At 37.9% G+C, this 23,604-nt stretch overlaps 2 protein-coding genes, 2 long non-coding RNA genes and 1 pseudogene across 10 annotated transcripts; 2 read left to right on the top strand and 3 right to left on the bottom strand.

The window, feature by feature from the left end:
- Positions 1–329: 329 nt before the first annotated feature.
- LOC148878493 (delta(3,5)-Delta(2,4)-dienoyl-CoA isomerase, peroxisomal pseudogene) lies at positions 330–2,970 on the bottom strand (annotated as a pseudogene).
- A 1,731-nt stretch (positions 2,971–4,701) lies between these two features.
- LOC148878492 (uncharacterized) lies at positions 4,702–5,837 on the bottom strand. Its single transcript, XR_016105171.1, has 2 exons — positions 5,242–5,837; positions 4,702–5,120 (listed from the first exon to the last, which is right to left on the bottom strand). It is a non-coding gene; the product is annotated as an uncharacterized LOC148878492 (long non-coding RNA).
- Positions 5,838–8,285: 2,448 nt separating this feature from the next.
- PHYC (phytochrome C) lies at positions 8,286–15,473 on the top strand. 6 transcript variants are annotated; one of them, XM_088955596.1, is made up of 6 exons: positions 8,737–8,796; positions 9,017–9,086; positions 9,439–11,866; positions 12,486–13,302; positions 14,423–14,719; positions 14,935–15,473. In XM_088955596.1, exons 3-6 carry the CDS (start codon positions 9,817–9,819, stop codon positions 15,149–15,151), a joined length of 3,381 nt encoding a protein of 1,126 aa, XP_088811722.1. In that variant the 5' UTR covers positions 8,737–8,796; positions 9,017–9,086; positions 9,439–9,816; the 3' UTR covers positions 15,152–15,473. The 6 variants fall into 6 exon arrangements, with proteins under 6 accessions (XP_088811700.1, XP_088811722.1, XP_088811710.1 ...); XM_088955584.1 differs by having other exon boundaries at positions 8,767–8,901; XM_088955591.1 differs by lacking the exon at positions 8,737–8,796 and adding an exon at positions 8,822–8,944.
- LOC148878490 (uncharacterized) lies at positions 15,468–15,892 on the top strand. The gene is made up of 2 exons (XR_016102418.1): positions 15,468–15,605; positions 15,737–15,892. It is a non-coding gene; the product is annotated as an uncharacterized LOC148878490 (long non-coding RNA).
- Positions 15,893–16,204: 312 nt separating this feature from the next.
- MAP70-5 (microtubule-associated proteins 70-5) lies at positions 16,205–22,871 on the bottom strand. Of its 2 annotated transcripts, XM_088955549.1 has the most exons (11): positions 22,393–22,871; positions 20,339–20,424; positions 19,526–19,591; positions 19,250–19,420; positions 18,956–19,126; positions 18,713–18,868; positions 18,430–18,576; positions 18,008–18,079; positions 17,309–17,917; positions 17,072–17,220; positions 16,205–16,444 (listed from the first exon to the last, which is right to left on the bottom strand). In XM_088955549.1, the coding sequence occupies exons 1-11, from the start codon at positions 22,487–22,489 to the stop codon at positions 16,426–16,428; spliced, it is 1,743 nt and encodes a 580-aa protein (XP_088811675.1). In that variant the 5' UTR covers positions 22,490–22,871; the 3' UTR covers positions 16,205–16,425. The 2 variants fall into 2 exon arrangements, with proteins under 2 accessions (XP_088811675.1, XP_088811684.1); XM_088955558.1 differs by lacking the exon at positions 18,008–18,079 and having other exon boundaries at positions 22,393–22,822.
- Between the last annotated feature and the right edge of the window lie 733 nt (positions 22,872–23,604).

Genomic DNA, 23,604 nt, shown 5'->3' with positions numbered 1-23,604 from the left:
TCGGTTTTTTTTTTTTTTTAGCTCTTGCTAGCACCATACGCTAGTGTCTCTTCCTATGTATAGAGGAGAATTTTCAGTCATGGTTAGCATAGAAAATTTCCCTTATTTTTAGCATGTTTCGCATTTGAAGGCTCATCCTCATCCCGAATTTGTATATTTCATGTATAATTAGGATTTAGAAGTTTTAGATGTTTTGTATTTCCTTTTGCATTATAAGTTGTTTTTCATAAAGTTTTGAGGAGCAACAACTCTGATCGAATTTGTATATATATATCATAACATATCAATGGAAATGCAAGATCTTGGAGCGTTTCAAATTTTTCATGGTATCAGAGCCAGGTTAAGATGGGTTTTCTCTTTTGAATATGTGTTGAGATTGCCTCTGGTAAATCATAAGAAATGAGCATCGCGGAGTTCCATGTGGCAACATAATCCAACCCTTGATCCACGGTAAGCTCCCTGCTCCTCAATAGCACCGCCTTCGTTCCAAGCACAACCAACGGTGACTTCGCTGCAATCCCCTCAGCAATAGCTCTTATGCGTTCATCCATCTCCATCTTGGAACGAAAAACTGTAGAGACCAAACCCATGCTCTTCGCCTCCAACACAGAAAACCTCCGACCGGTAAGGGCCAACTCAACTGCGTTTCCATAGCCGATGATTCCCGGCAGCCTCTGAAGCATCCCAAGATCAGCCATGATCGCCAAATCAACCTCCTTCACCGAGAAGAATGCATCTTCTATATAGTACCCGATATCGCAGGCCGTCACGAGATAGATCCCGCCTCCGTTGCACCCACCTTGTATTCCAACGATTATCGGTTTGTGGCACCGTTCGAGGGCAGTTATCGCCTCCCATTGCTTCTCTCCCTGATTAGTTCCTCTGAATCTACGAAGACATAGGAGAATGATACCTACTCCCACTCAGTCTGTATGAGTGGGGATGCCATTCAAGCTTCAAATATCAGTACTCAGAGTCGTCGATAATAAGCTGTTAGTTGCTTGGCCATGACGAGCTCGAACATGAATGGATTTTAATCTTCGTTTCTCGGTCCTTCCACTGGTTCTCACTCGGCGTTGTAGGATCAGAGGAAACCAGGCAGGAGCTTGGAATTGGTGGGCTCGCTTGTTCTGATTTCTTTGTGAGTCTCGTCAGGATCGTCCATCTACCTCTTAGAATCAAGCTCGACGTGTTATTTGCAATAATCAATCAGCTTGGACGAATCTTGCTGATTGGTTACCATGGCGGCCAACAATGAGAGGAACGATGAGAGCTCGAGTAAGTCTGAACGTCGATCGAACGTGGAGCAGGTCGAGGAAAAGGAGGTGGACCCTCTAGCGGACGTGACCGAGGTTTAGCAAGAACTCATGCTGCTTAGTCATCGGCAAGGCGTAAGGTGGCTTCTAATGCAGTCGTGACTGGCGAAGACAGGATCGAACTGAACGGTTTTAATGACGAGCAATGGTAGACTCTTGTAAGCATGCTTAATGATTACAATACCAGGACTAATGAAAAACTCTCTAGCAAGAATTACTCCACTGAATGGATTGTTGATTCTGGGGCATCACATCACATGACAGGGAATTTAAATGTGCTCGTCGACACCTATGATGTTGCACCTTGTTCTGTTAGGTTACCCAATGGTACCCACACCGAGGCCATGAAAGAAGGCATTGTTGAACTTGAATAATTTTAAATTGTTGCATGTATTATATGTCCCAAAACTCAATTGTAATTTATTGTCAGTAGGTCGGTTACTTCGTGACACAAATTATATTGTGGCATTTACTAATAAGTTGTGTGTGATACAGGACCACATCTCGAGGACTCTGATGGGTGCGGGTTAATAGCTTGATGGGGTCTATGTCTTCAAGGGTGTGGCGCCGGTTCGATCTTACAAGACAGATGGAATTGGGTCATGCGATTTGTGGCATCGGAGATAGGGACACCCTTCTTATCAAACAGTTAGCTTACTTCTTAATATCAGTAATAGTAAGAACAAAACCTATGATGTTTGTTTGAAGGCAAAACAAACTAGAGATGTTTTTATTCAAAGCAGCAATCATGTGACTGATTATTTTGCATTAATTCAGTGTGACTTATGGGGTGCTTATAGAGTACCTGCATCTTGTGGTGCGGTATATTTTCTGACGATTGTTGATGATTATTCTCGAGCGGTTTGGATTTACTTGGCTAAAAAAAGTGAAGTTGGTAGAACACTCAAAAATTTATGTGTCATGATTGAACGACAATTTAATAAGAAGGTTAAGGTGGTAAGAAGTGATAATGGAACATATTTTAAATCCTTGAAGTCATATTTCGACGAGCAAGGAATATATTTCAAACTTCCTGCATTGGGACACCACAACAAAATGGTCGTGTGGAGAGAAAGCGTCATATTTTGAATGTAGCCAGAGCACTCAGGTTTCAAGCACATCTTCCAATCAATTTCTGGGGTGAGTGTGTTTTGACCGCAGGATACTTGATTAATCGGACACCTTCGACCCTTCTTGGTGGTAAAACACCTTACGGGATGCTATTTGGACAAAGTCCTTATAAACATCTAAGAGTTTTTTGTTGCTTATGTTTCTCGCATACTAGGGACCATGACAAGTTTGCCACTAGGAGTAGAAAATGTGTCTTAATTGGGTACCCTTTTGGGAAAAGGGGTGAAAATTGTACGACATTGAGTCTGGTGATTATTTCATCTCACAAGATGTGGTGTTTAGCAAGGCCAAGTTTCCCTTTGCCACTCCGGAATATCAACCCTCTGTAACCAGTCCTCCCGTAGCCAAAGAAAATATTGGGTTGCCTTAGGCCACTCCTCCTGACATGGTATTTGAGTCACCTCATATAGAAGTCAGAGGGAGCAACACGATCGATGAAGAAGGACATCTGAACACGGGTAATGATGAGGAGGCAGGTCCCCTTGATGAGACAAGGAGCCATACAGATTATCCCATAACTCATTATATGACGTATGATATTTTTTCTATGAAACACAGACATTTCTTGGCAGTTGTTACTACAGGCCGAGAACCTACTTGTTTCTCTTAGGCAATGACTGATGCTCGGTGGCGTAAGGCTACACGCCAAGAGATACAGGCTTTGGAAGACAATGGTACATGAACCTTGGAAGACCTCCCACCTGGAAAAAAGGCAATCGGGAGTAAATGGGTCTACAAAATCAAGTACAACTCTAATGGATCCATCGAAAGATTTAAAGCACAGTTGATAGTCCTGGGCAACACTCAAGTTGAATGTCTTGATTACAACGAGACCTTTGCCCCTGTGGCTAAAATGGTCATAGTTCGAACATTCTTAGCAGTTGTTGCGGCCCAACATTGGGAATTGCATCAGATGGATGTCCACAATGCTTTTCTGCACGGTGATCTCCATGAGGAGGTCTATATGAAACCTCCTCTAGGTTTTTTGGCCTCTGGGACTAGATAGGTATGCAAACTCCAGAAATCTTTCTATGGTTTGCAGCAAGCCCCCCAGAACTGGTTCTCTAAGTTAGGTGCTGCTTTGAAAACTTTTGGGTTTGAACAAATCTTATTTTGATTATTCCTTATTTACATATTGCAAGAATGGGGTTGTCTTGCACGTCCTAATTTATGTTGATGACTTAATCGTTGGTGGGAATAACCCGGAGTTCATACACAAATTTAAATAGTGTATGAATCAGTGTTTTCGCATGAAGGATTTGGGTGTTCTTAAATAATTTTTTGGGCATCGAAGTGACTCACGGATCATCGGGGATATTTCTTTGCCAATGAAAATATGCATTTGATATTATTATAGAAATTAGATTATTGGGGTCCAAACCTACTCCCTTTCCTATTACTTAGAATCATAAACTTGCCTTTGCTGACAAAGCACTCCTGGATGACCCTGAACGATATCGACGTCTTGTGGGCCGTTTGATTTATTTAACCATTACACGGCCGGAGCTCAGTTCTTGCATCCATGTACTGGCTCAAATTATGCAGTGTCCTCGTGTTGATCATTGGGATGCAGCATTACGTGTGGTTCGTTATCTAAAAGGACGTCTTGGTCAAGAAATATTTTTGCATTCTGATAGTGATCTGCAATTGTATGCCTATTGTGATTCCAACTGGGTGAGTTGCCCTCTAACTTGTCGTTCTCTTACTGGGTACTTTGTCATGTTAGGACATTCCCCCATCTCTTGGAAGACTAAGAAACAACATACTATCTCCCGGTCCTCTGCCAAGGCTGAATACCGTCAATGGCTACTGCCAGTTGTGAGTTGAAGTGGCTGAAAGGTCTGCTATCGTCTTTGGAAATATCTCATCCTCAACCTATACGCTTGTTTTGTGACAATCAAGTTACTTTGCACATTGCTGCAGACCTTGTCTTCCATGAGCGAACCGAACATATTGAAGTTGATTGTCATTTCATTCGCAATGAGCTCTAAGTTGGCATCGTTGCGCCTTCCTATGTCCGTACTGGTGAACAAGTTGCCGACATTTTTCACAAAGGCTCTCAGACAAAAACAGTTTGGTTTTTTCCTTCCCAAACTGGGCATTCACAATTCTCATGCACCACCTTGAGGGGGAGTATTGGACGAAGATAAAGCTCATCCCGGATTTGTATATTCCCTGTATAGTTAGGATTTAGAAGTTTTGTATTTCCTTTTGGATTAGGAGTTGTATCAATGGAAAGTCTGGATCTTGGGGCTTCTGAAAACTTTCAGACTTTGCAGAATTTATACACAATTGTTCAGTCTATTGAAATCATTTTAGGGCAGAATTCTTCAAAGAAGCCTAGAAAATTCGAATATAATCTCGGAGAGAAGTTGATCGAAAATTTGTATGCTAAATTCAATCCCGATCTCTTCTACTTCCAACTTTGACATCTCCCTAGAAACCCAAACGGAGGACCTCATTTCTTTTCAGCTAAATTGCTAATCACTCCCCACCACTCCAAGTACCCCTGATCATCATTCTTCCTTGTTTCCTCAGATTTCTCTTCAAATGAACCTGATCCCCAATCATCTGAGCTCGTAATACAAGCCAAAGGTGGAGACATACAGTCGGACTTTGCAAGCTCTGTCGAGAGGCTGCTTCTTGAATTTGAACCTCTTGGCTTCCATTCTTCTTCTCTTATAAAACATTTTAACAAAGGGAGAATGTTACAATTGGAAATAATTGAATTTGAAAACCTCACATAAGAAACGAACTTCGAATTCTGTAAGGAAACTGAATTGAGGAGGCAAACCTGATAAAGGAGTTCCAGAATCGACTAAAGCACCACTGAGATCAAGAACAGAAACCGGGCTGGTATTTTCTAAGTCACATTGGGTTTCAATTTTCCTAGACGTAGTTGCGGATTCACTCTTCTTCTTCTTAGCAAATTTTGCTTTTTCAGAAATTTTCTGAAAGCTGAGAAAAAAGAAATCTTCATTCTCTAGCTGTAAGAACATCGGGGGTTCGCGAAACGACAGAGAAGTCATTACCCGTCGATGGTGCCCCCGTGATAGGTCGAATTCTGGCCAGTATCCTGCATAGTTTACTGACCTACTTCGACCAATCAAATCTGCGGTCTTCCCTGGAGGAACCCAAGTCAACTCCGGTAATGACTCAAGACCCATTAGCCTAGCGACTATACCTGGAATTGCTGCCGTTGGAGCCTCGATCTTCTTCGAGGCCTATTGCTGTTGGTGATCCGACTCAATGCAATCTGGCTTTTTAATATGATCGGCAGGGTGAGTCGGGAGACCACCAGAACAGAGGAGACGACGGAAGATGAACAGTGTTTTTAAAGGTAGTATTGGGATTAAAAAATATTGTAACAGCGGATTTTAATGGAAAGCTAACGGAAGATGGCCTTTATCTCACGGTTATAACACGGGGGTCTTTGTCGCGAAACAAAGTGTAGGGGTCTTTGTCACAGACCCCATACTATAGGGGTCCGTGCTTTGTAATTTACCCTAATGTTTATTGTTTGGCGAGCTGTCTAATTAATAGTTGGGTTTGGTGGAATCATGTGGAATTGTTCAACTTACTTGACCATTTGAATAGAGGTGTAAATTTTGGACCGGCTCGACATGGCACGACACGACGACTAATGGGTCGTGCCAGGTTTGGCACAGAGGTCCGTGCTATGCTGGGTTGGGGGTTCGAGGCCCATGGTCTGGCATAGGACATAGCCCGCACCTCCAAATGACTCTAAAACTCCAAACCTCATTCATAGTGTTAGATATGCAAAAATTTGCAAGAAACAAGCATGAATCTCTATTTTTTTTAAGATTTTTTAAATTTTGAAAAAATGTGGCAAAAATATGTAAGTTTTTCAAATTTTTATAATATCTTGTGATTTCTTTTTTTCTTGAACATTTAAATCTATGTTAATCTACACTTCTTACATTCAAAATCAATTTCTTTTTCTTTTTTTTTTTTTTTGTGTTGTGAGTGATATGGAAATTTCATGAAGATATTTGGAGAAAATATAAATTAACAAAAAAATTGGAAATATAATTTTTTGCTTTCCCTATAAAGACTTAATATGTTTTAGATCCATGGATTTATCTATTATATCCATAGAGCAATTAAAATTTTTCTTTAATAACTTTTTTACTTTTTATATTTTAGAATTTAAAAATAAATAATATTTAATTATATTTTATCATTTGATCACAATGATTGAATATATTATAATTCTATGGATGATCTATTATATCCATAGAGCAATTGAAAATTTTTCTTTAATAATAATAATTATTATTTTTTATATTTTTAGAATTAAAAATAAATAATAATTAATTATGTTTTATCGTTTGATCATAATGATTGAATATATTATAATTCTATGGATGATCTATCATATCAATAAAGCAATTGAAATTTCTTCTTTAATAACTATTTTTTGAATATATTGTATATTGTTTATTTATTTTTAATTTTTTTATAATTTTTGAAAATGAATAATAAATAATAAATAATAGTTATTTAAATAATAAATAATTATTAATTATATTTTCACTTACAAGTTGTGCCAATACATGTTTTATGGTTGGTCAGGAGAGTTCGATTTTTTCCATCTCATAAAACTTAAGAATTTTAGGATTCATTTGGTTCGTAGTTGGAATCGAAATCGGAATGGTTCGTTCCCAAAATCTGTTTGGTTCAAACAGGAATGAAAGTGAGAATTAAAATCAATAGGAGTGAGATTTTGTTCCCAAGGAAGGGGTAGGGAATGGCCATTCCCTCGAATGGGGAACGCCATTCCAATAGGAATGGGAATGGGGTTCTGATTCCGCCCAACCAAACAGTTGGAATCGGAATAGGCCATTCCGATTCCAAACCCCTATTCCCATAAACCAAAAGAGACCTTAATTTTCAAATTATAGTTAAGCATATGTTTTTTAATGAAATTATAATTAATTATAATGTATTTCTTCATAAAACTATTAAAATATATTAATTTAATATATTTATACCTCATTAAAATCTTATACTTAATATTATTAATATATTTTTATAAATTATTAAAATATTTATTATATTTTTATGCATATCTTAATTTTTTTCTATCCAAAATAGATTTCTTAAAATTACCTTTCCAATTCACATATTTCCGTACCTATGCCTTTTGCTGACGCCTCACATTTTTGGCCATTACCTTTTAGCCTTTTTAAAACCTTGGTTATTTGACTCGTTTCACGGAACTAGTAGCCCTACGCTGCTCCAATCAATGGGCGTAGCTGATTTTCTCCTCCCGTCAATACATTCTTGAAACCGGGACTTGGAACAACGAAGATGCCACCTATTTCTTCTACACTGCATTGCCGCATCGCCCGTATCTTCTTTTTTCCCTACCGAGTACCGAGACGTCGGTATTAAATGTGGGTCCGGAGAAATACGGATAGGCCCCTGGTTTTGGTTTTCACCGTACAACTATAAACATTTAAAATATCAAAAACTCTCATTTTATACATTAATATCTACCCGATAATTGATATCAATTCCGATTTAATACTCACTCCAACTCCAACTATATTATTTATGCCACGCGCTAACTGACTCATTCTCGGATACTCTCCATCTCTCATCGCTGTGCTAAAAGCAAAAGCACCCTCATCAAATTGGAGTAAAAAAGACAAAATGAGAAATGTCTTTACAGAGTTTATACAATGAACGGTGCTGGATCTCAAATCCTGCTCCAATATGATTATTATGTATGTGACAAGGGTTTTTGGCTTTTTGCATTCCTCGTCCTCCTGCTCTGCCACAACTGCAGCAGGGCGAAGTGTTTCATTGTTTGTGATGGGAAACGAGATTTCCTTTTCCTTTTCATTATTTCGTAATTCGTATTACCTACCCTTTCGCGTTTCTTTTAAGAAACAAGAAAGCGTTTCAGTGTTTTTGATTTGAGACTTTATTTACATGTGAAATGGGTAAATTGACAGATAGCTTCAATTGTAGGCCACCAAATTGGAACCACAGCGCCTCGAGTTGGAACAAGGAAAGGTTTTTTTTTTATTATCTTTCGTGAAAAGATAAAATAAAAAAAAGGAAGAATTAGGTGACACCAATCTTTTTTTTTTTTTAATAATCAAAATGGATTTGTTTTCATTTTCTCTCTCTCTTTTTTTTTTTTAATATTAAAAAGGTTTACCAGATAAAAGAGCAATTTAATGAAAAATCCATTCAACCAAACATGAGTGGAGGAGCATCACAAATATTCTGGGAGGGTCAATAAAGATAATATACTAATACATATTAAGAGGCCAAAAGAAAAGATATTAAGAGGTCTAATGCTTCTCTTGGTTATGTAAGTGCTGCATTTGCACCGTGTTTGGAAGAGTTATAGCATTCCATTCATCCCTTCAAAATATATAGTGGCTTGTGGCTTGGAATTTAAAGGAAAAAAAAGAAGGTTTATATGTTTGATAAGATGATGATTATGATGATTTCTCTTGGTAATGAAAATTTTATACAGGTCCTGAAGGATAATCAAAAACCTTGACTTACCCGTTTTTTATTTTTTACAGTTTTTATTCTTCATGGTGGCTGCTACAGAATATACAGATTAATTTCACGCGCTGCTGGCCCTGTTTAATGGTCAGTTGCTCTTATCTTTCTCCGTCTGGTGTTGGGATTTGCATTTTATTTACAGAGATTTTGATATTCATTGAAAACGCAAATGAATAGTTCGTATTTCCACCAAATTTTCTGTTGGGTTGGGCTTCCTTCTTGTTTTTTTTTCAAGGTTTCTCAGTTTCCAATCCCAGTTTTGTCATGGTATTCATGACTTTCTTTTGAGAGTTATAAGTTAACGGGGTTGTCGTTGTGAGGAGTCTAAGAAAAAGGAGAGAATATCTTACGGCCATTACAGTCCTTGTCCTTCTATTTTGTTGGTTTTTTGGTTCATAATACATTCATGGGACCAATAACAGTTTTGTCGATCCTTCAGTGAATTAGAGGTCGTCATCAGATGGGACTGGCAATGGAAATGGGTTATTTGCCATTCACTTTTTCTCAAATGAAGAAGATGGTAGACTGGTAGAGTGGTAGTGGGCTTCTCTACTTTTCCGCTTTCTTTATGTTCGCTGGGTCCGATGGAATCAGCTTAGCTTACGGGTTGTAGCCTGTGGGTTTTGGATTCGATTTTCGTTTATCGTGTGAAAATTCTGTTCATTTTAGTGAGAGAAGATACAGAAGCATAAATTGCAACCTCCATCCTGTACCCTGGTAGATATTTGGTGCCTTTTTACAGGGCTCAACTCAGACGAGCAGATTCAATTAAGTAAGAGCCAAGTGGGAAACGAAGAATTGGAGTAGAAGAAGAAGAATGGATGAGATGTCATCCAAGTCGAACAGGACGAATTGTTCTAGGAGTAGCTCTGCTCGTTCGAAACACAGCACCCGTGTTGTGGCCCAAACCACCGCTGATGCGAAACTTCATGCAGACTTTGAAGATTCCGAACATTTGTTTGATTATTCCACGTCGATTGACTTCAATGCTGCAAGCGCGGATAATAATATTCCCTCTTCCACTGTTTCAGCTTACCTCCAAAGGATGCAGAGAGGGAAGCTTATCCAACCCTTTGGCTGTATGATTGCTGTCGAAGAAGAGAGCTTTGCTGTTCTTGCCTATAGCGAGAATGTCTCTGACATGTTGGACCTGATCCCACTTGCTGTTCCCAGCGTGGAGCAACAGGAAGTTCTCACAATTGGAACTGATGCTCGGACCCTCTTTCGGTCCTCCAGTGCAGCAGCCCTGCAAAAAGCGGCCAACTATGGAGAGGTTAATCTCCTCAATCCAATATTGGTATATTGTAGGAACTCCGGTAAGCCCTTTTACGCAATTATGCACCGGATCGATGTGGGTTTGGTTATAGATTTGGAGCCAGTGAATCCTGCTGACGTTCCAGTAACTGCTGCTGGGGCACTGAAATCCTACAAGCTTGCAGCCAAGGCCATATCCAACTTGCAATCTTTGCCTAGTGGAAATATATCGTTTTTGTGTAATGTATTGGTTCGGGAAGTTAGTGATCTGACAGGTTATGATAGGATAATGGTGTATAAGTTTCACGAAGATGAACATGGCGAAGTGATTGCTGAGTGCCGGAGACCGGATTTGGAGCCTTACTTGGGCTTGCATTACCCAGCTACTGATATACCACAAGCTTCAAGGTTCCTCTTCATGAAGAACAAGGTCAGGATGATCTGTGACTGTTCAGCACCGCCAGTAAAAGTAATCCAAGACAATAAATTGGCACAACCCTTGAGCCTCTGTGGGTCTACACTGAGAGCTCCTCATGGGTGCCACGCTCAATACATGGCCAATATGGGTTCCATTGCATCTCTTGTATTATCTGTGACAATCAACGAGGATGACAATGACATGGAGAGTGGTCAGAAAAAGGGAAGGAAGCTGTGGGGCTTGGTAGTCTGCCATCACACAAGCCCTAGGTTTGTCCCATTCCCACTGAGGTATGCTTGTGAGTTTTTGATGCAAGTCTTTGGCATACAGCTTAACAGGGAAGTGGAATTGGCCACTCAATTGAGGGAGAAGCATACTCTGCATACCCAGGCTCTGCTTTGTGACATGCTCCTCAGGGATGCTCCTGTGGGGATTTTTACTCAATCACCCAATGTGACGGACCTTGTCAAGTGTGATGGTGCCGCACTCTACTACAGTGGTAAATGTTGGTTGCTAGGGGTCACCCCTACAGAGGCTCAAATAAGGGATATAGTTGGATGGCTTCTTGAGCACCATCATGGGAGTACAGGTTTAAGCACAGATAACCTCATGGAAGCCGGCTATCCTGGGGCTTCAGTTCTTGGTGATGCAGTTTGTGGAATGGTGGCCATCAAGATTACATCAAAGGATTTTCTCTTTTGGTTCCGTTCACACACAGCCAAGGAGATCAAGTGGGGTGGTGCAAAACATGATCCTGCTTATAAGGATGATGGTAGGAGGATGCATCCTCGATCATCGTTCAAGGCCTTCCTGGAGGTAGTCAAGAAGAGGAGCTTATCATGGGAAGACATTGAAATGGATGCCATCCACTCCTTGCAACTGATACTTCGAGGGTCCTTACAAGATGAAAACAAAAAAGACTCCAAGGCAATTACGAATATGCCTTCAGTTGATGCAAGAATTCAAAAGGTAGATGAACTACGTATTGTCACGAGTGAGATGGTACGCCTTATTGAGACGGCTTCAGTACCCATTTTGGCTGTTGATGCCTCAGGTAATATAAATGGATGGAATACCAAAGCAGCTGAATTGACTGGATTGTGTGTGGAGCAGGCTATTGGAATGCCATTAATCAACCTTGTTTATGATGATTCAGTTCAAGAAGTGAAGAGCATGCTTTCCTTGGCTTTGCAAGGTGATACTTGAGTAGATCCATTGGCTTTTATTTTATATCCTTCATAGCTTACCATGCTGTTTATTGAAACTTATATGCTTATTCAAAATATTAAATACTTGTGAAAAACTAGATAAAATTGTTTCCTGGATTTGTTCTTTCATTAGTTCACACCATGTCTAGTTACTAAGTTCTCATATTTAATTTTTCATCGAGGTTGGTCCTATTTTGCAGTTTTCAAGACCATTTAATTTGGATATGAACATACTTGTTGGTATTAGAAATCATTGACAGCTATATGATAACACTGAAAGACTTGCGGATAACCATCAGTTCATGCAAGTAAAGAGATACATAAGAACAGTCAGGCAAACATGTTAATCATATTTTAACATAAGTGACAAGGGTCTGCAAATACTCCAAAAACTAATAGGAAGATCACTTTAAAGAGTTGCTACATATGCTTTTTTGGGAAGTATTTGGCATTCCTTTTTTCCTGTCTTTATGCATATGGTTCCTCCTTCTATTTAAACATTCCACTTGAATCCTTGATTATCCCAAGAATTCAGGATTTGCCAAAAATCACATTAACCACGGGGAATATTTTAGACTTCCAATTGATGGACTTTTCAAACTGCAGGAAAAGAAGAGAAAAATGTTGAGATCAAGCTTAAAACATTTAGTCCTCAAGGATCTAATGGACGTGTGATACTGGTTGTCAATGCTTGTTGTAACCGGGACATGTCAGGAAATGTTGTAGGAGTTTGCTTTATTGGGCAAGATAAAACAGGGGAAAGGATGGTGATGGACAAATACACTCGTATCCAGGGTGATTACACTGCACTTGTGAGAAATACATGCACACTTATCCCACCAATATTTATGATAGATGAGCATGGTCACTGCATTGAGTGGAACAATGCAATGCAGAAATTGTCTGGCATGAAGAGAGAAGAAACTATCAATAAGATGCTTGTGGGGGAGGTGTTCACTCTCTATAGTTTCAGTTGTCAGGTCAAAGATCAAGACACATTGACCAGGCTCAGGATATTATTGAACAGTGTAATGGCAGGCCAGGATGCAGATAAGTTGCTATTTGGGTTCTTTGACCGGCATGGTAAGTATGTGGAAGCTTTTATTTGTGCAAATAAAAGGACAGATACAGAAGGTAGGATCATTGGGGTTCTCTGTTTCTTGCATGTTGCTAGCCCTGAACTTCAACATGCTCTACGGATGCAGAGTATATCAGAACAAGCTGCAGTAAATAACCTCAAGGAATTAGCATACATTCGTCAGGAAATCAGAAATCCACTTCACGGAATACTGTTCACACGCAATCTAATGGAGGCTTCTGATTTAAGCAAAGAGCAGAAGAAACTTCTGAGGACAAGCATACTCTGTCAGGAACAACTAGCCAAGATCATAAATGACATTGATTTGGAAAGTATTGATGAGTGGTATTTCTCTTTATTTACCTTTTGTTCATAATCATTCATTAGAATAATCTTTCCTACTTTATTGGCCAAGTGGCGTTGCAGATATAATTGTAGTATTTACTATTTAGGTCAGTTTAATATTGTTTGAGAAGAAAAAGCTTTGGCTTAGATATGAATGCATGGAAAACAGTAAGGAAACTGAGTAAATTCATCTCCATGATTCTTCCATACATTTAATGACTTTAATTTTCTATTTCCAAACTGAGAAACAGAATGCAAAAAGTTATAGTTGAATTATTTATGGGACAAATCATGGTGGGTGTAACTTTAATGGTAGGAGTGACCTAAGGCTTGGAAGTGGGAATTGAGGCCAAACCTTAGAGGATAACAACCAGAAGATATTAGCTAGACTATAGGGATCTGACATGGAATCTAGATGTTTGATACAACAACCATAATAAATGTTGTGAGTGGAAATAATCTGGAGGAATCTTTAAAGTTAAAAGCAATGGAGTGATGAAGAGTCCTATATTATTGTTCATGATGTAATATAATTCTTCTTTTGCCTTTTATTTCACCATGGTTCATATCTATACTGAAATACACATATTATGTTATTTATCAAAAAAAAAATACACATATTATGTTAATTTCCATGAAAAAAAAAATCATAAGGAAAACACATTTAGATGCATTATATGCTTCTGCCTTAGAGATATTGAACAGTAGTAACCATTCTAGCTTAAACACTATTTTTTTAATTAATTGTCATTACCTTGGCTGACTGTACAAATTTAACTTCGTAAATTGGTTAGTTTTGGTCATCCATTCAGATTGCTTTTTGGCAAGGATATCTCATGATTGGGGATGATGTAAAAGTTAATAATCCATGTTCTTTTGTAACGTTTCCACTTGATTTGTTATGGCATTTACATATCCCTTCTTTTTATGGTCAACATTATTCATTTTGTATGTTTCCTCTTCCTTACTATTCTTGTCCAGGAAGTCTAAGATTTGTACACCTGTACCCACTTTTAGATCCTTTGATCTTCAATTTCTATGTAATTAGTCACTTGTTTCTTGTGCATTAACATCTTTGAGATTTTCTAAATGGCTTATTATCTGTGGACCACAAAAATAGCTATCTCAAGATGAATACTGTCGAATTCAACCTTGGAGAAGCTCTGGAGGTGGTCATAACTCAAGTTATGACTTTGAGCAGGGAACGACAGGTGCAGCTGATCCATGATTTGCCAGCAGAAGTGTCATCCATAAACTTGTATGGTGATAACTTGAGGCTTCAGCAAGTCTTATCAGATTTCATGATGAATGTTCTCTTGTTTACACCAGCATTTGAACAATCTTCAGTTGTGCTTAAGGTCATTCCAAGAAAGCAACGTATGGGGACTACTGTACAGATTGTTCATCTCGAATTTTGGTAATTTATGCATTCCACTAAACCTTTTTGAATATCAGTAGATCTTGCTTTAATCAATATTCCTATCATTTTCCCTTTCCATTGGTTAGACATTCTTATTTACCGAGCATGTATATTGATATGCATGTGTTGTTAATGCATTCAAGAGTTCATTGGAGTCCATAATCTCCACGGGAATTCAAGCTCTCTTTATGAACACGATTTTGTGTTTACAGGATCACACACCCAGCACCAGGGATTCCAGATGCTTTAATTCAAGAGATGTTCCACCACAGCCCGAGTGTCTCAAGGGAAGGCCTAGGCTTATACATTAGCCAGAAGCTTGTAACGATTATGCATGGCACTGTACAGTATCTTAGGGAGGCAGAGAGATCATCACTCATTATTTTCATCGAGTTCCCCTTGGTCCATCGCCATACTGGACCTGTGTGATCTGATGGTTAAGAAAGCAAACCTAATCATAACTAAACCATTTTCAGCTCCCCACATAACCCTGAACCAATGGCATATTTTACCTTTAGAGAAATGGGTGAACGAACTGGTTTCAGTCGGAATTGGCTTGGTTGGACTGGATAAGATGACGACAAGTGTTTGAACGACACCATTTTTATGACTGTCATCTTTGGTTCTTCTTACAAAATAACTGCTTATCACCTGTGTGTGTGTTGTAACAGCCCTTGTAAATTGGTTTGACGGTGGCGACATAATTTCCCAAGTGCTTGATGATAACGGGCATTTGGCCTCTTTGCTCAAATCCATTACTCGCAGTTTATTTATTTATTTTCTAATTTATTTTTTTCTACCAATATTTATTTTCTAATTTATTGTCATTCAAAGTAGGGATGCAAGTTGGGTTGCCCGTGTCAAAGACTATCAACTGCATCAGGTTCGGGTTCGGGCTTCATTTGGTTGAAAATGAAATGACATTTAACTTCAAAGCCTTGTTTTCCTTATTTTCGTGGTATTTCGCTTGGAAAAAAAGCTGAATAATTGAGAAATATGACTTGCAAAATGCAGATGGAGAGAATCGACATCTATTCAGAAAACAACTCAAATAAATTTAGGAGGAATATCAATTGAGCTATTGAATTTGTATTATCGATAATGTAATTATAAGATTTATGTGAGTTTTCCTACAATATTAATGCATATATTTAATTATTAATTCCACCACATTCTAGTATTAAATTTATGCAATCTGGAATTATAGTGTTTCCCTGTAATCTAGGCTAGAAGCTTAACGACTTGTCAACACTCCAGCAACCACGACTGATCCAAGTCAGTTACTGAATCATTATTGCCACAGACGATTGGAGATATACTTAGCCTAGACTAGAGGATTGACCTGAATCTTTGGCTCAGTACTCAATAGGCCCAACAATGTCCACTTTGCATTTACATGTAAGACTTGCAATGTTTTTTCATCCATGCTTACCATGGAACTATAAGGGCATAAACCCCATAGACAATACACGCACAGTGATGTAGGATAAGCAGAGTACGACTTTTTTTTTTTTTTTTGATAACAAAGCAGAGTACAACTTTGATATTAACATCTTCCACGTTTTACAAATTCTCTGAACTGGAAGCTTATTTTAAAGCGACCTTTTAATTTTTATATGTATAGAGGATCTTTCTTTTTCTTTTTTTGGTAATCATGTAGAGATTCATTTGATCAACTTTAACTTCTGATATCCACTGACTCTTCAAGATGTTTTTGCAAACCTGTAAATGCACCGCAATGCAAAAGGTTAATATAGTCAAGTAATTCAAGGACTAGATTATAAGCAAAATTCATTTTTCTTTCCAATAAAATAAAAACACCATGCATTTTTTAGAAAGAGATAAGTAGATGAAGTTTTGTATGTTATTAATAGATAAATGCTAGTAAAAGACAAGTGGGACCCATGGAAAGGCATGTTCAACTATGTCTTGTAGTGTATCTTCTCATGGATCCCACAATGTTTGTAGGGTTGAAGAATACAAGAGTAGCATAAAATCATTGTTTAATAGCATCCCTCATTAATATCTTTGATATTCTATGTAGTATATACTGTAAACTATAATTTGGGCTGTGTTTTTAAGGAAATTATAAGGAAAGGAATTCTTTCCCTTCCTTTCCCTACATTTTGCTTCAAACCAAATATAGTCTTAGTTCTAATTGATCTTTTGCCATATGACATTAATTTTCTTGCACCTATTTATTGTTGCATACCACATTGCTAACTATGGAAGTTCTAGGTTAAGATGGCATATTGAGCAGTTTTGAATTCAATAAAGAACAAAAGTGGGTGCTAAAATTAACATACTGAAATGGAAGAAAGAAGGTGATCCATTATTCCATTTACAGACCTTCTAGAGAAGTTTGAGCTTCTGATCTTTTGTTTATTGCTCTCCATCTTGGCTGATAGTTCCCTTTCTCTAGCTGCTGCTTCTCTCTTCATCTTTTTTGACTCAATTTCCATAGCCCTTGCCAGTGTGTCAACTTTCTTCATGAGCATCTGCCAATGAATTTGACCTACTTCATTTATTCATTGAGAAAGAGAGGGGTGGAGGGAGGGAGAGATTATTGGTTAGTAGTTTCTTCACCTTAATTTCCTCATCTTTAGCATTCGCAGTTGCATCCTTCTCCTCACAATATTTTCTTAGGTTGATGACTTCTCTTTGCAGCCTGTCATATAGAAAACCGGAAACCATATCTTCACCACCAGCATCTGCAATTTGATTAATTTCTGAATCTATTTTGTTCCCATCAGTTCTAATTTCTTCAGGAACTGCCGATTCATCATGAAAACACTTCACAACATTCACATTAGAGTTTTCCTTCATTTCTGCAGTCTTCTTGTCATCATTATCAAGCATCTTAAGTCTGGATGCCCACAAACTTGTTATCCATTTCTTTTCTCCAGAATCATATATCAACTTTAGGCTGTTTGCTCGTCTTGGTTGTTCAGCATCATTGGCTGTTCCAATCTCTACATTTGGCTGCTCAATCAGGGAGGCTTTATTGCTGGCAACAGAAGACATTGGTTGTGATGTTGATTTCCTCCGAAGTCCAGCATTATTTGATAGGAACCCCAAAATATAATTAGGCTTTTCAGTTTTTCGGGATCCACAAGATGCATTAAGATTGATTGATAAATTTGGCACTTGCTTCAAGCCCTCTTCCAGTGTCTTTAGTCTCATTCTCAGTCTATCCTGAAATAGGAGCAGAAAGTATACAACACCAACAATTTGCATTTGGAGACAGATATTTCTGAATGGAAGATGAAAAATACTAGTTACTACCTTTAGATGTGCTTCAGCCTTGGCTGTTCTCTCTGAAAGGGTTAGCTTGTCTTTTAACCGTTGAATCTCGGCCTATAAATGCAAGTCATATGTAATAACACTTTAAAGACAAAAAGAGTTTCTGTTTGTATTACAGTCGATCATTTGATTTTCTTAGCCTGTGATGTAATTGTTAGGTCTAATGCTTTTGGTTAGACTCATATTAGAAGAGGCAGATCCTCTAGTACTGCCTATTTTGGGAACTCAGTTCTTTTCATTTTAATATCAATTAGAGGTATCCATCCAGTGTTTTTATTTTGAAATATATGTATTTGTTGATGTTCTAGAGGAACACCACAAATGCCTCATGATCCAGAATCGGGAACAGCTGGGTTTACAAAATATGAACAACATTTTCTGGGATTTAAGCAGGAAAGAAGTACCTGAAAGAACCTCCGCTCCTCCAGCCATTGCTTAATGGGCATGACTTTGTCATTATCATCTTTCCACTCGTTAGCCACCACAGCTGCAACTCGATTAGCTGAAACTTTAATTCTTGCTAGTTCCCTCTCTAGTGTCCTTTTCTCCTCCTGGAAAATCGTAGGACAAGGGAGTAGCTCAACTCAGAATTTTGCACCCAAACAAAAGCTTCAAATATCACTGACCTATGAGCACTTACTGAACTAAAGTAGTTAAAGTGCCACTCACTAACAGGCTGGCTCTTACATTTAATTCAGAAATTTGGCGTTGATAGTCGCGAATAACATTTGCAGCAACTCCACCCGCAAGAATGGACTCTTCAAGTTCCTGAATGGTTTGGCTAAGCTTCTCAACTTCAACAACCTTTTGACGATTAGTTTTTTCAAGGGTTTTGTTTTCTTCCTGCATCATCATGAATGATGTAAAGCTTTGGCTAAGAATCTCAACTTCCAAATGCATTAACCATGAATGAAGTTCATAGAACCATGCCTGGCAGATCTCGATTTGTCTCTTCAACTCAAAGTTCTCATTTTGGATCTCCTCTACTATTAGAGCCCTTTCCAAAGCACTTCTCAATATCCTTTCTGCTTCAAGTAGAGCTGACTCTTTTGACTTGGTGATCCGTTCCAAAGCCTTATTATCCTCCTGTAATGCAGCAATCTGAAAAAGAAGAAATTTTGGAAAAGAAAGAGAAATGATTACTCTTTGCCAATGAAAACCCAACTATATTCTAATTTCTGTTAAATTTTCAAGAGAATGCAGAATCTTATTTCATCTTCATACCTCATTTTTATACATTTTAATATCTGCCTCAAGAGGTGCAATAACAGCTTCAAGTGGAAAAAAATTCTCTTCTTTTTGATTCACATATACTCTTCTGAGAGTTGCTTCTGCAGAAAATTGTGCAGCCAATGCCTCTTTCTTCTCATTTGTAAGTTTCTTAATTTCAAGATTCTGCAATTAATTGGCTAAGCCAAATTGAGTACCCAAGTAACTTCTTCAAATTAAGCAAAAGCTATATATATCTTTGGAAGAGTTCACTTAGGGGCAGGTAGGCACCTTGGATTCTATAAGGTTCTCAGCTGCTCTAAACTTCTCATCCAATTTCTTAAGTTTATCGTTGAGCTAAAAGAAACAAGCAAGCGCAAAGTCAGTGGAATTGGTTAAAAAAGTATAATTTCTTAAGTTTATCTGGATAAAGTTTTCAGTAACATAAAATTATTTTATTCATCCTCCCACTAGAATTATATAGGGTCAAGTAGACCATCTACACCAAAAAGGATACAGTTTACAATGAGAAAGACCATCCATCATGCAATAAAAGAGAACAAAAACAATAAACTCGTTTTCTGCTTTGCCCTTGTTTCATAAAAAACTTTGAAAAACTGAATGGCCACAATTCACATGAATCACATGGAAAAGTCCCATCCTCCACAGAATTTAGGTCATGTTCATGGATAAAATGTTCCCAATGGCCAAGTTACAGGATCCCCTATCAGATGGATGGGCTGTATTGGTCATGTCATTCACCCACATGGCTAAAAAGAAATACCTTGGACAGCAGCAAGCTGGACATTAGCGCTTATCCTTTCTTTTTTTTTTTTTTTTGATTGGTCATGAAGGCTTCTTCTACAGAAAAAGTTCTAGCAGTTCTTTTCTTTCTTCCAGATGAGAAATCCAACTGAATTTAGTACATTTAGAGAACTGCAAACAATTTTTCATTCAATTATGCATCAAAGATAATACGTGATACCCATGTTGAACATCTTGGGTACAGTCTGCTAAATGTCCCGTCATTTATGGGAAGATGTGTTTGTGTGTGTGTGAGAGAGAGGGAGATAGTAGAAGGGGTGTGGGGGTGGAGGAAGGTACCTCTTCTATTGCCTTATCTTTCAGAGCTTCAGTCACTCTTAAAGCCTTAATTTCACCATGAGAAACTCCCAACTCCTGCTCCTTTTCTGAAAATGAATTTTGAGAGGAGAATACTAGTTTACAGATGAGATAATAAAATGGAAGCTTGAAGAAGATATTATTTACTTTTTGCATATGCAATATGGAGGAAGGTACAAGCTTAAACCTTTGACAGTGCCTCACAATGCTACTTTTCCTGTTGATGAGAACCAGCTGCACTTATACTTCTGTACAACTAGTTTTTTGTTTTTCTTTTGGATTGGTTCCTGTACGATTAGTAATTAGCATTTTTATGATCTCATGCCATTGACTGAAATAATTATTGTCAATGGGTCCTTTTTCTGGATAAATAGTTTTCTTGAAGGATTCTTTGGAGCTTTAACTAAAAAGATATTGTAGACTATTTAGGTTCTTTTCATAATTCCAACTCGTTATTAGTGAGAAAGGACAAGGAGATAAACATGCTGTGAGTTATACTCTGATACCCAATGCACTAGAACAAATTTTACATTGGGATTAAAAAGAATACATCATCTTCATAAAAAGAACCATCATCAGAGTAAATCATGACAGAAAGAAAAAAAACATTATCAAATTGTCATGGGCTACTCTTAGTTGGTTATCAGTATCACTTACAGATAAAAGACATCACTCATGAAAAAGAGAGAATATAATGAAAGGGAGATCATTCAAAAATCATGTTATTACGTATGAATGAACTGAAGAATGCAGGATTAATGCAAGAGGAGATTTACAGAGGACATTTATCAAAATTCATGCCTCTCTACCTGGTGCTTATTGGCGTTAAGTGGATTGGAGTTGGAAGGTTTGCAGTTCATTCACACATGATGCTTTTTCAGTCACTTTATAAAAGGGGGGGGGGGGGGGGTATAATGCCACTACATGATCAGAGGATATTTATCAAAAATCATGCCTCTACCAGATGCATATGGGCATCAAGTAGATTTGAGTCGGAAGGTTTTAAGTTCAATCTCACACAAGGTTCAAAGTATCAATACAACCTGTTTACAGGTGTTTTCAGGAATCTCTTTTTTAATGAAAATTCTATATATATAACATAAAAAGCGCATGGTATTAAGTACCAAAACACCTCTGCTGATACACAGAGGTGTATCTATACTTTGGACCTTGATATCACATGCTGCTTTTCCAGTCGCCTTGCACAAAAGGGGCTTTATGCCGCTACATGATCAGTATCAGTGTTAAGTGTACCCAAGTCCAACGGCTTGCAGCTTGTTCACATGTGATAGCGTTCTCTCTAAGTTTGATTTCCTTGTATAATAGTTACTTCGCTTCTGATATTATAATCAAGTTTTTAAGACAGCTCCTGACAAGTGAGGTAACGTACCCAAAAAAAAACGAAGAATCAGATAGCATAATCATTCAATCAATGAATTTTTCTGCTAACATATACCCATAATTTAATGATGGCGGTCATATTTTTAGCAAAGTTACATAATTCAGTTAGACAGTTAGCACAGTTACATATATTGTTTTTTGACTCATTAGTTGTCATTCCATCATCAAAACTAAAAATGGAATACTAGACGAGAAACACAGGAAGTTCTGTCAATAAAAACGTAAACGAACTAGAAACTTTTGCAACCACTGAACTAAACACAGAACGAAATTTAACATCTAAAAGGCAGGTGCAGCTGCAAGAAAGAAACTTCGTAAAGTTCAAACCACTTCCAAACCCCTGAATTCAACTAAACCAGAACAGTATGTAGTAACTGGGCAATTCAAAATACAGAAGCTCGAGAACTTGAGGAGTAAACTTCAAAACCATTTCCAGTCGGACCATCCTATTAAGTTCAGAGTAGCATTCGAGGTCAGGCGCAACATTCAAGACCTTGGTCTTGGAGAAGAAATTTTCAGAAAACAGAATAACAATATCGCCAATAGGCAATAGGAAGTCCATTAACAAGTGATGCAGAAAGAATGAAGAAAAGAAAAAGGACTGACAGAGAGATAGTGAAGAGAGTGTGTATAACCTTTAAGTTGGTCCTGCAACCGGTTTAGTTCGATTGCAACAGGGTCTGACAGAGCAAGAAAGAGCTCTTTTCCAGTTAGTTCCTCGAGACCGACCATAGTTGTGTATGTGTGCTTGGAAATGCAGAGAACGAAATCCCACCTAGCAAAACATGAAACTAGGGAAGCATATAAAAGACGGGTTCTGTGAGTGTGAGATAGACTCCATTCTCTTAAGAAATTGACCGCAAAAGAGGAAGAGCATTCCCTTGCTCAGAAGCAAATCCGTAAATGCACAAATCAATATCCGGAGAAAACGGCTCCTCTTGATGGTGACCATTATCATCTCTCTCCCTCTCTCTTTCAGAGAATCGCCAACAAATTTTTGGTGAAGGTGTAAATATTTGAATTGAATAAGTGCTTTCTCCGTATTCCTTTTGAAGTGTGTTCTTCACGAATGATTGTGTTTTCATTTGTTTTTTAAATCGACACATCGAGAGAAAAGAAATTAAAACACGTTTTTTAATTTCTCTACAGTCAAAACCAACCACCAGTTCGAAATTGACAAGTGGTAATGGTTGGGGTTAAAGATGTTAATTGACTTTACATCACATCATTTTAGAAGGCCGAGCAAACCTAAGAGTTACTAACTTGATTTAGCCTTGGCTGAACCGATTTGGCCAAATTCACTTTAAGAAAATCGAACCTACCTAACCAGGTCGACCTGACACCAATTTAGAACATGTATATACATGTAGTTAGTTGAGGATTGAGGAAGTAATTTGTAGACATTGGTATAGATGTTATACATGGTCAAATTCATCAAAATATCAATTAAGGTGTGACAAGTGGATCAAATTCTGATCACGTGCGAATGATATATCTATTCTTGGATGAAATTCTTCTCATATAAATAGTGAGCCATTCATTTATCTTATTACACTGAATGTTGCACACATCTCATCTCATCTCACCTTAGATCATGTTTTCTCAAATTCTTTAACTCATTTTATCTACTTTTGGTGTTATTGACTTGATACATGTCCCTGGAATATCACCCTCGGACCTCTGATGTTCTCTTCTAATCGAAGTGCTCTATAACAACTAAAGTACAATGCCCTCTTCTTAACCAAGATTTCCAACCATTTTTTATTTTATTTTATTTTAATTTCACCATTGTTACAAATTTTGGCAACAACTCATACCAACAAGAACATGTTTTTCTGTAATTTTAT

The sequence above is a fragment of the Nelumbo lutea genome, chromosome 1, assembly GCF_056320005.1.
Source record: "Nelumbo lutea isolate HS-2025 chromosome 1, American lotus-T2T, whole genome shotgun sequence".
Classification (NCBI taxonomy): Eukaryota; Viridiplantae; Streptophyta; class Magnoliopsida; order Proteales; family Nelumbonaceae; genus Nelumbo; species Nelumbo lutea.
The sequence above is the reverse complement of the archived record's forward strand: the minus strand, read 5'-3'. Positions and strand labels throughout refer to the sequence as shown.

Coding starts and splice junctions, on each gene's coding strand:
- PHYC (XM_088955574.1), top strand. CDS start 9,817: ATGGATGAGATGTCATCCAAGTCGAACAGGACGAATTGTTCTAGGAGT. Junction 11,867..12,485: donor GCTTTCCTTGGCTTTGCAAG/GTGATACTTGAG, acceptor TTCAAACTGCAG/GAAAAGAAGAGAAAAATGTT. Junction 14,720..14,934: donor ATTGTTCATCTCGAATTTTG/GTAATTTATGCA, acceptor TTGTGTTTACAG/GATCACACACCCAGCACCAG.
- MAP70-5 (XM_088955549.1), bottom strand. CDS start 22,489: ATGGTCGGTCTCGAGGAACTAACTGGAAAAGAGCTCTTTCTTGCTCTG. Junction 19,592..20,338: donor AAGATAAGGCAATAGAAGAG/GTACCTTCCTCC, acceptor TGTTTCTTTTAG/CTCAACGATAAACTTAAGAA. Junction 19,421..19,525: donor AGAACCTTATAGAATCCAAG/GTGCCTACCTGC, acceptor AATTAATTGCAG/AATCTTGAAATTAAGAAACT.